The 12,012-nt window shown below is 38.0% G+C and overlaps 1 protein-coding gene across 2 annotated transcripts in view; it reads left to right on the plus strand.

Annotated features, from left to right (window-relative positions):
* The window catches only part of chchd6a (coiled-coil-helix-coiled-coil-helix domain containing 6a), a 68,029-nt gene that overhangs the window by 39,619 nt on the left and 16,398 nt on the right, over nt 1-12,012 (plus strand). For both annotated transcript variants that reach the window (XM_084099073.1, XM_084099074.1), the window contains one exon: nt 7,145-7,280. In XM_084099073.1, the coding sequence (XP_083955199.1) occupies nt 7,145-7,280 (136 nt within the window). The remainder of the gene's footprint in view (nt 1-7,144; nt 7,281-12,012) is intronic.

The following is a 12,012-nucleotide window of genomic DNA, read 5'->3' on the forward strand; positions in this document are numbered from 1 at the left end:
GATATAGACTAGGCAGTGCAGAGGGGTGGATTGTGTTTGAATGTATTTGCTAATGCTGAGGCTTACTGCATGTAGTTGTTGGTTATTGTAAGTGAATGAATCCCACACAGAAATATCCTGGTCATATTGCACACCAAAATCAAAAGAAATAATTTAAAATATATTTTGCACAATCAATGTTATTTTCCATATTCATTTTTTTCTCCAATTCTAATTTTGGTATTGGGAAAAAAAAAAAACCTTTTGCCATTGCCACACAGTCACACACCCCAGTGCTCCCACTACAATCCTCCCTCCTTAAACTAGTACTAATGAAAATGTAATTCCTGATATCAGAAATAGACATTGAAAAAGTGCATTCTTAATATCAAGAATTCACATTTTAAATAGTACAAATAATTATTGATATCAAAAATGCATCCTGTGAATGAATAAAAGCTAAAATGGCTTGCCATAGCATGTCACTGTTTTAAATGACAAAAGCAATACTTGATACTTTAAGATTATTATTTACTGAGGGATGTGCATCCATATTGACCAGTATGTCCAGCCAATCAACATTTTAAATGCAATATAACCTATAAATCAGTAGTCAATGTCAATACATTTGCCTTACATCTTGCTTTATTGCAGAGTTGTAACTAAACTGACTTGTGGACTAGATAATCATTGTCTTGTTTTAAAACGATGTGCGCCTATAATGAGGAGTGCCATCACGCTCATATTTTACTGGTCCCCACAGATGTTTTGCTGGAAAGTGCACGTTTCATTTCGTGCACGCGTATATGAACGCATGTTAACGCGCGACAATGTTATCTTTTCCGAGCTGCAGTTTATAAACAAATACCGTTGCCCTTTGTCATTTATCAAATGTAATAAATAGTTGCATTTCACTCTCACTTTTTTTGTGACTCAGGCACAAAGTCACAGAACACATCACTGGAAGTGGCCGGCATTAGCAAGCAAGACACAAAAGATGCACTGCCCAGGGGTTAGCTAGACAGACAGACTAGAGAGAGATGCACATCAACTTAACTTTACTGTTCTTTGCTGACATCAAACTTGGAGAGGAGAGAACACAAGTCTGCCTGATTGCTGTTCCCGCAATTCACTCTCATGGTGTTTTTTATTTATTTATCTTTTCGTGACCAGAAGGATAATTCCGCTTAATTTTCTCATCGATGTTGCCAAGGCGCTTTGACACGAGGGGGAGGCGGGACCTTGAGTGATTTGCGGGGCCCTACGCAACTTGCGTAGTGTGCGTATAGGGCTGATCGGCTCTGATCAGAAGACGTAAATCGAATCACATGATTTCAAGATGAATGATGGCGTGCGTTTGAGCTGGCCTTCAATTGTCGAGCTGCAAGTTTCATCCTAAACAAGATGGAGGAGTATGATGAAATTGATGAACCTGTGGTAGTTTCAGTTACTGGCAAAAGGAAATGTCGTCAACCTCATAATTCTGCCCATTCTAATGCTAAAGAAAATCGTTACAGTGGCATTGACAGGATTTTGCGAGTAGCATGTAAACACAACACTGTTTCATATGCAGCTGTAACTGACAGTAACGGACATACCCTACATTAAAGAACAGCTGTATTCCACTCGCGACAAAGTGAACAAGATGGACTTTTGCAGCAAAAGGCACTCAAATTTGTTAAATACCAATGAATGGACTAAAGTGACATTTTTGAAAATAAGGCATTTCAATAACCGACTAACAACCTTTTCATTGCCGTTAAAGTGAAATTACTGAACCTAAACATAAGAGCCTGATAAAAATGTCAGACGGACTTAGAGTTCCGTTTTGCATCTGAAGTCATATTATATATATCTATGTGTGTGTGTGTGTGTGTGTGTGTGTGTGTGTATCATTGCATGACCCACTAAACGGTTTCATTCAAAAACATGGATTCTTTCGGGAAAGCTTCTGCTGTGTGTGGCTCATGATGTGATTTCTCATTAAATATATGAGATTAAATGGACAACCAGACACGGTCACAATGAGCTGCAAGACCTGTTTTTTTAAATCTCTCAAATAATTTTTGCGTTCCATAGGAAAAAAAAAAATAGCATATAGTTTTGGAACAACATGAAGGAGAGTAAATAGTCTGAGTTAATAGTGTTTATTTTTGGGCGAACTATCTCTTTAAGAGAATAAAGCAAAGAAAAAGAAGCAAAAAAGAATAGTCAGAAATGCATCTGGTCAGCGTCATGCTTGGTCTACCTTCCCTGTAAACTTTCTTGCTCTGTGGCAGCCAATTATATAGCCATGGCCAGGCATTTGTTGTTGTTTTTTGCTATGGGCGATGTTTGCGGTCTCTCAGAGGAAAGGCCCTCATTAGAGCAGCTCTTGGCTGGAAGGGTGGGTGGAAATGTGGGATGACTAGACTGTGGGTCACGAGTCGTGCTTTAGCACAGCCACAGTAAAGCACATAATCAGAAGTCTTGTGCAACCCAAATAAAATTAAAAACCAGCAGTGTTTTTTTTCTCTCACAAAAAAAAAATACTTTTTTCACACATGCCAGGTTTCTGGTTTGAATTATGATAATACTTATCTTTTGGCCTTCTTTTCTCACCTTGCTATCTTTGCTTAATTTAAGTTGAATGAAGAACTTTATTTGACCATGATGAGTCACCGTCATCATCGGTAATTTACTTTTTGCAGTTGCACCTCTTTAAGAGTTTTTCACTGGTATTTTAGACTTGTATTGTAACTTTCATTGTCTTCTAGAAGTGGTGTGGCCTAGGAAGGTTGTGCCTTTTGAAGACACCTCAGTTTGCTGTAACCATTGACAATTGCTTTTCAGTTAAGTCAGGGTAAATCTCATGAAAACTTGTCCAGATCACGTTTTACCCCTAAAAATCAAGTGGAAAATGTATTATTAGTTATTTTGTCTGCATTTTGATATTGTTTTCATGACATTTCATAAAAAATGAATATGAATAAAAAATGAATATGACTGTTAGCATTATGCACTCTTCATTAATATTAATAATAATGTCAATGTTAATATTAAAATTAATAATGAAACAAAAATAGCCAGTTTATAATGTCTGTTTATCTTAATTTTTTTTAAATCAAATATATATATTTTTTCATCAGTCACATTAATGCAGGGTTCACCAAACGGGTTTGTGAGATGAAAAGCTGAAGTCTTATTAGCTGCTTGTTTCAGAGTGAAGCATGCAGCGCATTTCTTTCATTATAATTATTAAATATAATTTTTTATTTTATTTTACAGTACTACTACTAATAATAATTGCATCAGATAAATGTGAACAAGCAAATTTTCCATTATATTGTAGAAATATTAACTTAAAATCTCAGAGGGTACTTAAAGTACAACATCTTAGGTGTTGGGCTGACAAAAACATTTGAGAACCCCTGCATTAATGTAACTTCTCTTGAACTTCATTTGGGAGCTTAGCTTTTTTAATTGTAATACAATTAATTATTTGATTGGCATGTCATGCAATGAAGTCAATTAAAGAATTGTCATCATTTGACAGTTTTATATACACGTACATTTTTAAAGGACCATAAGTGGAGGATTCCAGGTGTGCTGAAAGTTGGATTCAAGTAGAAATGTGTGATTTTTTTTTTCGGAAGGGAGCTCTACACTGCTGCTTTGTGACCTCCTGTCCTGAGGACATGTCAGACAGCTCCAGCACCCCAACAACCCCTCACCTTGTCACACCAGAGTAACATCTCCTCTCTATACCTGTCTCAATGCGGCGGGCCGAAGGTTACCGAAGCGTGCGTGACTGTTGAGCTCCGCGGGGTGATTGACTAGAGGCGAGAGAAGTGACTCCTCAGCACTTCAGAGACCGCTACCCTGGAGAGAGGTGCAGAACTCTGGCCCGCCGGTCTAGCAAATGCGGACCCTTCCTACAGAAGTAATTATCAGCTTTGTCAGATCCCTCCGAGCGCTTCTCTCCTCTTTTCTCTCTCTCTCTCTTTATCTCTTTCTTCCTCCCATCCTCCTCTCACCCTGTCAGGTTTAAGTGGGGCCCATCGCTCCGATAAAACACCGGCCCCTACAGGTGAGATTGGACAGGAGGGTGTGGGGGGGAGGGGGGTAACGCGGTCTTGGAGGAGAGGGGAGGAAGCCCGTGTTCAGTCAATTGAAAAGCTGTCAGAGTGCGAGCGAGCCCCTGGAAGGAGAGTCGACAAGATAAGACGAGGTTCTCATCTGCCAGCTGAGCTCGAGCGAGGTCAAGGCATTGGCGCCTTTAATCTAGTTAATTTTAGACCCTCGATTCTGAAAACATGTCGAGCCGAACTCCGGGCTGATAAAACCTTGTGGCCTACGTGTTACATCAAGTTTGATTTTGTGTTTTTTTTTTTTTTTATGTTCTCCTCTCGCTATTATTTGTTTATCTCAGTTTCTCAAGCATTCAGACGCTAATCCGAGTTGGAGTCGCGGAGATTTCCGTAGTGCGGTAATTCCAAAGTCTTGTTTTCTCTTATCAACAAGAGCTGATTGGAAATAATTAACGAGCGAGCGGAAGCTAAATCTCCGCGCGGTCTTTGGTATCTACCAATTTTCAGCTAGCGCACGGCTCCTTAGCATCAGAATAATGAGCTTGTCTCTCCAAGTTACAAGCACATGCTCCTACACACAGAATGTGTTTTAAGCTAATTTAATCTTTTGTAGTTGCTTTTTTCTTCTTCTTTGCATTTCATTTCCATATTTTTGAATTACGCTTTGTGCGTTTCCTTCTCGGAAAGGTTTCTGAAGTCGCGCTTTGTTCTGTAGCACTCTGCTCCGTTAAGGAGATTACAAATAATAGACGAAATTCTGGTAATTAACATTTAATCTTTAAACGCGGTTTTATTTATTTACAGATGTGAAATGAGGAAACGAGTGTCCCTTAAACAGGCACGGCTTCTGCTCTTCAAAGCAGAGCGGTTAGTAAGCAGCTCAGCTAATATTTTTATTAAAGACCTCACCTTCAGTTTGGTTCAATTCAGTTCAGCCTGGGTTTGAGCAAGCCAATTTTCTGCTTCAGACTGCTTTAATAAACCCTCTGCTCTATCAGAAGCCTCTGCCGTTCCTGATGAAGGCAGTTTATTTTAAATTAAAGGAGAGTTTCTTATCTGCCAAAGCAAAGAATGTGACTACAGTAGTCGTTCTTCCTGTCGCAGGGTAATTAAAACAAAAACCCGCTTTCGGCGGCTGATAAAAATATGGGATCTGATACGTGGTGGCCCTCTAACGTTGCGCAGATGTTCCATTGATGGAAGTTGATTTCCTTCGCCCTTCTCTATTCGCCCACATCTGGTTACCCTGAACGACCATAAGACTTACAGCCCTGCTTGAAAAGGGATCAATGGATTGGCGTATCTCTACCCTGCGTCAGTATGATGGCAATCGTTGATGATTTAATTGAAGTTGCAAGTGAAACCTAAGCTAGATTGAGGCTTTAAATCGCCTTTCAATTAAGCAGGATGTCAGTCGATCGTCTGAAAGCCGCAGTCACGGTGAAGCTGGAGGTGGATGCAAGACTTCACTTTGCTTAATCAGTCTAGTGATATTCAACATGACACCTGGCTAGCTGTGCTTTCATCAACTTGACGGCAAGAGTTATTAGCTTGAGTGGATAAACTGCACTATAAATCCCTGTTTTGTTGGTTTAGGATATGCTTTGAACAAAGATACTTAAACTTTTCCATGTACATTATCCATTTTATCAGTCAAGCCCATCAGCGATTTGTGTGGTGCAACGCCTAGGTAGATCACTGTAAATTTGATGGTTTTGCTTTAGATTAAGTTTATATTAAATGCCACATACATTATTAAAGTTAACTGACCTTTTATATGATAGCTTGATTGGATAAAGTAGACCACAATAAAACACAATTTCTTAGCTTAAATTTAGCTAATTTCCTTTGGATGCAGTTTTATTTTATAGTTTTAGAGTATGTTTTGAACATCACATACATTATCAGAGTCAATAATTTTAATATTTTTACTATATTAAACTATTGCCAGTTTGGCTGTTGATCTGATTATATAAATCTACTATTTTCTACTTTTTTATTGCTGACTAGATACATTTAAAATAATATAGGCCACTTTTTACTGGTAACAAGACATTTAGCATTATCAGGACCCACAAATAATCCCCCATTGCATTAGTATACATTATATTCAACATTATATATAGTAGTTTAATGTAGTACTGTGGCACTATCCATGATACATATTGTTGCATTTTTGTATTGCGATATATTGTGGCACGATATATTGTTACACCCCTACTAGCTAGTCTATCTTTTGTTAATTTGACAGCCAGATTGATTAGCTTTATTGGATGAATATCTTTATAAAAACCTTTTGTGGTTGCTGTTTTATTTTTTTAGTGTGGAATTTGTTTTAACCACCACTTACATTATCCAAATCCAACATTTTAATTGAATTCAGTTTAACAATAGCTTGCCTGGCTTTCAGATTGGCATTGAGGACAATTAGCCTGATAAACTCTAATTTGGCTTCAGTTGTATTGTATTACATTTTGTTCTTTTAGTACGAATTTCCTATGCTTTTTAGCAACAATACTTGCACAGATCTCACCGCAGACATTATTTAAGTCAATAACCGTCATTTAGCCGTCATTTCAACAATGGCAGTTCAGATTCGCGTTATTAATTTGAGTGAAGGTGTTTGTCTGAAGTGAGGATGAATGACAGGTTATTTGCCGCTCTTTTATTTTTTTGCCTTCAGGGTCTACTGTACAGATGTACCGGGAGTTTGTCGGGTCTGTTCCCTGCCTCCACCTCCTTCCCGCTCGCTGGGTTATTTATCATAGTTGTTCTAGTCACTGCCACTCTTGACACTGGTGTTATTAATGAATATCCACTCTGCCGGTAATTCAGTTTAACCTGTCTCCCTGCATTCATTCATTCTACTAAACCATCCACAGGAAGAGCGAAATTGAGGGAGGGGTGGGAGGAAATGAGTGAGTCGTGCGACTGTATTTTACCGCTGAGTTTGTTTTTTGGTTGCGCTTCATATAAAATATTTACTGTCACTGCATGTACGATCCTGCCAGGATGTGTACAACAATATCCCTCTGCCTTTGCACAAGTTAGACACTTTTGCCCTCCTTATCATTGACCTCCAACCTTTTCCACAGGCCGCGTAATGTGGAGCCAGTGTGTTCGAATCTGCAATCACAGATCCTGAACTGCTATAGAGAAAACCGTGAGCAGACGCTTCAGTGTTCTGACCTGGCCAAAGAGTACATGCAGTGCATCAATGCAGCTAAGAAGGTAAGAAACCATAAAGATTTAGCTGGACTGAATGGTAAAGTTTTTGTTTAGAAGCATTTGTGACCTCAGTTCAGATCTGAAGGGCACAGTTGAAGTTTTTACTGTGACGTTAAAATATCACAGTTCAACAAGCATATACTTTTCAAGCATGCAATAAATATGAATGTGCATGATATTTATACATTTTTAAATGCCTTTTAACGAATGTTTATTATGAACTACTAGCAATATACACAAATTAGCTCACATGTATTTAGAGTTTCTGTTCTGTAATTTACAAGTCCTACGAATGTGAAGGCTTTGAATATTGTTAATGAATATTAAATGCGTTTTATGATGTACGATTCACTTATAGGAGGACATGTAGAAACCCACTCCAATGTGCCAATTCACACTCCACCGACAGACACTTTACCAGAGTTTGTAGTATCCGAACGCTACCCGGTCGGCATCTTTTGGCGTTGGTCTGCGCTTGTTTTCGCCGTTTGAAAATGTTAGTTTGCTGTTTGTTGAGTCGTGGAATCTCTGAGAAGTGGCGTACTGTAATCTGCTGAGTGTCCACGTTGGTTGGCTTCTGTTGTTGCAGTGTGAATTGGTCTTAAAATGTACAGTGACACTAAAAGCCTGTTTGATACTAAAGGTATGCTCATGCTGAGGTTGCCAAGTTGCTGTACTGTTGGTTTCTAGCAGCTGTCCTACATTGCTAGTAGGCATTCCTGTAGCTCTGTTGGTAGAGCATGGCCCTAGAAATGCCAAGATCATGGATTTAATTGATTGGGGACACAAAAACCGATGAAATTTATCCCTTGAATGCACTGCGAGTCTCTTTCTGCCAAATGCATAAATATAAATGTAAATGCCCATTGGCATCCGCATTGCATTGCAGTGCATTTGCATAGAGTTGAACTCTCATCAAACATCTCTGTAGCTCATTACCTAAAATCACCTCAAATCATCAAAACTCATTGAAAGAGAGTCACTTTCTAGTCATTTTGTTGATATGATTTGCTGCCAGTGTGAATGTCCTTTAAATATCAGAGAGAAGGGGTGGAAAATGGTCACGTGAAACTCAATTTTGATTGTTATTGGTGCGAGAAACCTTGATAAACATAATAAGTGGTCTTAGTTTAAGTATAGTTCAACCAAAAATTAAAATTCTCTAATCATTTACTCACCCTCATGATGGTCCAAAGCTTCTTCTGTGAAACAAAAAAGAAGATATTTTGAAAAATGTCTGTTTTTTTTACCCTCCCAACTCCATACAATAAGCCAAACGTTCTTCAAAATATCTTCATTTTCACATATTTCGTTTGTGTTCAGTTCTACAGAAGAAGGAAAATCCTACAGATTTGGAAGAACATCAGGGTGAATAAACGACGACATGCTGCGTTCCAGTCGCCGGTCTTTTCTCAGACATTACAATCGCTTAAGCGTTTTGTGTTGGTCCGCGGCACCCTCGCTGCAGCGCTGTCAGTAAAGGTGTACTTTTCAAGGTGTTAATTCTCCAGGAGTTTTACTTTTAATGTTCAGTTATAGCCAGGCAACAGTAGTGTAATTGCTCCACTCCATCACACCCTCGGTCGCAACGAGAGAGAGTGCGTGTGGATGGTTTGCTGGCTCACTAGTACACACTGCACTCAGGGAGTGTGTGATAATCACTGCTATGGCAACGGCTCCCAGTTCCAGGATGTGGATCTGGTTCTCATGCTGCTGCTGCCGGTGGCTTATCGCTCTCGCTTCCTCATTCCCCTCACCTCCACTCATCCGTGCTATATTGTAACTGTTGAATGAGAGCGTCGACTGTTGATTTAAACTTTTTTTTTAATTGCTATTACTTTGCAGAACAACTGCTCAATACGAGTTTGAAAACGTCCTTGTTGTTTGGCCAGGTGTTTTATTTTTTCTTCTCCTTGAGTCTTTCTGAATTGAGTATTTTAAAGAAAAGGGGTTTTCAATGCAGTTTGATGAAGCAATTTTGTGTGTGTGCTCAGTTGCATGCTGTGTCTTTGTCCAACTTTTCGCATAAGCATTATTTCTACAAAAGCAGGAGGTGGTAAACACAAAATCCAGATCAATGGATCGAACATCGCTCTCAGTGCGCACAAAGTGATATTTGTTCACTTTGTGGGCCAGGGGCGAGACTGTACAGTATGTCTTCCTGCTGGAAAGAGAGATGGGCTTTTAATGTGGCTTTCCCTTTTCTACGCACTGGGTGAGGTGAACATTAAAGCAACATTGACCGTAAGAAATGTGCCAGGTTAAGGAAGAAAAGTGAGTTGTAATATGTGTTTCATGTTGACCAAAGGCATAGTTCAACCAAAATTGAAAATTGACTCACCTTTATGTTGTTCCAAACCTCTTTTCTTTGTTGAACGCAAAAGTAGTTTAGCAGAATGTAAATGTTGTTCTTTTTCATTAAAAAACTAAATTTAAGTTGTTGTTCAATGAAAATGTTCCCTTCCGCCACAGCTCTTCAAATATCATTCACAAACGTGAATAAGTGATATGTTCAGTTCAGTGATTAATGACTTCAATTCAGTCTTTTCCTCACGGAAAGCTTCGGTATCATGTGATTATAACCTATGTATAATACATGGAAAAAAGCATAAAAAATATCCTTTTATGTTTACAGAGAAATAAAAAACAGGTATAATAATATGAGGGTGATTAAAGAATGACTTTATTTTGCATGAATTATTCCTTTAAACAATAGACATGTCAGTTTACATCATAAGTAACACTTGCTGAGGGGAGTCACCTCTAGATAATATTGTTCTTTGCACATGGCTTGTGTTACCCGTCAGAACAGACGTTGCTTGCTAGAGGTGTGAAATATAACGCAGTCAACCTTGTTATAATCAGGCTGCATTTAATTAGACTCCAGCAATTAAACATATGCTAAACAGTGGCATTTAAGACCATAATGTATTTATATAATGTGTATATATATAAATCACTGTCACTTTCAATTCAGAAGTATTATTCACCAAGGATGCATCAAAAGTTACAGTAAAGACGTTTATCATTTACAAAAATGTTTCATTTTCAAATAAATGCTGTTCTTTTGAACTTTCTATTTAGAATCCTGAAAAAAATGCATCACGGTTGCAACAAAAATATTTAGTAGCACAACAGTTAATAATATTAATAATAATATCATTTTGATAATAATAAGAAATCTTTATTGAGCATTAAATCAGCCTATTAGAATGATTTCTGAAGGATCATTTGACAAAATTCAGATTTGCCGTCACACTAATAATCACATTTTAAAATATATCAATATTTATTTTTGCAATATTTTACATTGCTACATTAACTATCGACTAGTTATCCAGACAACCCACCAGCTAGTCAATGTTGTAATTGTACAGTAAATGTAGTTTTGCACATTCCTATTTTAAGCACAGATCAAAGCCCAGTCTTCTCATCATAGCAGTTAGAAGTTATAGAAGCCCTTATTAGAGAAACTCTCTCTTGCTCTTGACACACTTCACTTTGGGAAGTCTGCATGCCCTGGAATGAAGGGAGACAGAGAGAAGAAGCGGGAGCGAACTCACGCTCTCCATCTGTGGGGGCACCCACGCTTCTCTGGGCATTGTCTGGGATAATGACTCCGAGATTGGCCCGTTCCTCCATCCTGCACGCTCCACCCTGCACCGGGATCTTCCGCTCATTTACGGCCAGGGCCAGATGCACCGACTTTGATGGTGATTGATGTTTTGAGCTCCCCTGCGTTTAACACAGAGGAAGAAGAGAGAGGGGCTTGTGGTGAACTGCTGAAGGAGAGCTGGACGGGAGGAGTAAGGGGTTAAAAAAAATGGAGGGGAAGAGAAAGAGAGAGCAGGAGAAGGGAATAGGCTAGTTAGCTCTCCGTGTCAGACGGCGGATTGATGCTGTGGGGCGGCAGGGGCTGTTGGGTCAGGGCTGAACTTTTTGAGAGGCTGCCTTAAACTTTTAATGCTGTTTTTCTCAGCGTAAAATTTGCCCCCAAAGCCTCAGCTTTGCCATCAGCATTACCGCAGGCTCAAGGGCTAATGCCCCGTGTGTGTGTTGATGTGTTTGTGACAGTTCAGGCCGATGCGTGCTCTTGTAACAGATGTTTCAGAATGCCTGTCCACATCTAGAAATACATCAGCACTCATATGAGCTCTGAGATGCTATAATTAATGTGAATGTATAAGGAGAGTGAGAGAGTTTGCGTTATGCTCTACTCATTAACCGTTGCTGATGCAACAGTTTAAATGAGTTTCATATGAAACCATTTTTTACTGCAAGTTAAGGAAATTCATACATGTCAGGTTTACACGTCTGTCTTAATCAGGACTGAGACTTATTGTTTCAGACTTCTACCTTAGACTTTTATCACTTATTCTACTTTTTATTATTATTATTATTATTATTATTATATATAATATATATATATATATATTTTTTTTTTTCTATTATAATTTATAACAGACTAACTCAAACCCAAACCATAACTCAACTTTGGAGATTATTATTACTTGAAATTTTTAATAATAATAACTATATATATATAAAAAAAACCTTATTTTATTTATATATATATATATATATATATATATATATATATATATATATATATATATATATATATATATATATATATATATATGTGTATGTATATATATATGTGTGTGTGTGTGTGTGTGTCTATATATATATATATATATATATATATATATATATATATATATATATATATATA

The sequence above is a fragment of the Abramis brama genome, assembly GCF_963993115.1.
Source record: "Abramis brama genome assembly, chromosome: 22".
Lineage (NCBI taxonomy): Eukaryota > Metazoa > Chordata > Actinopteri > Cypriniformes > Leuciscidae > Abramis > Abramis brama.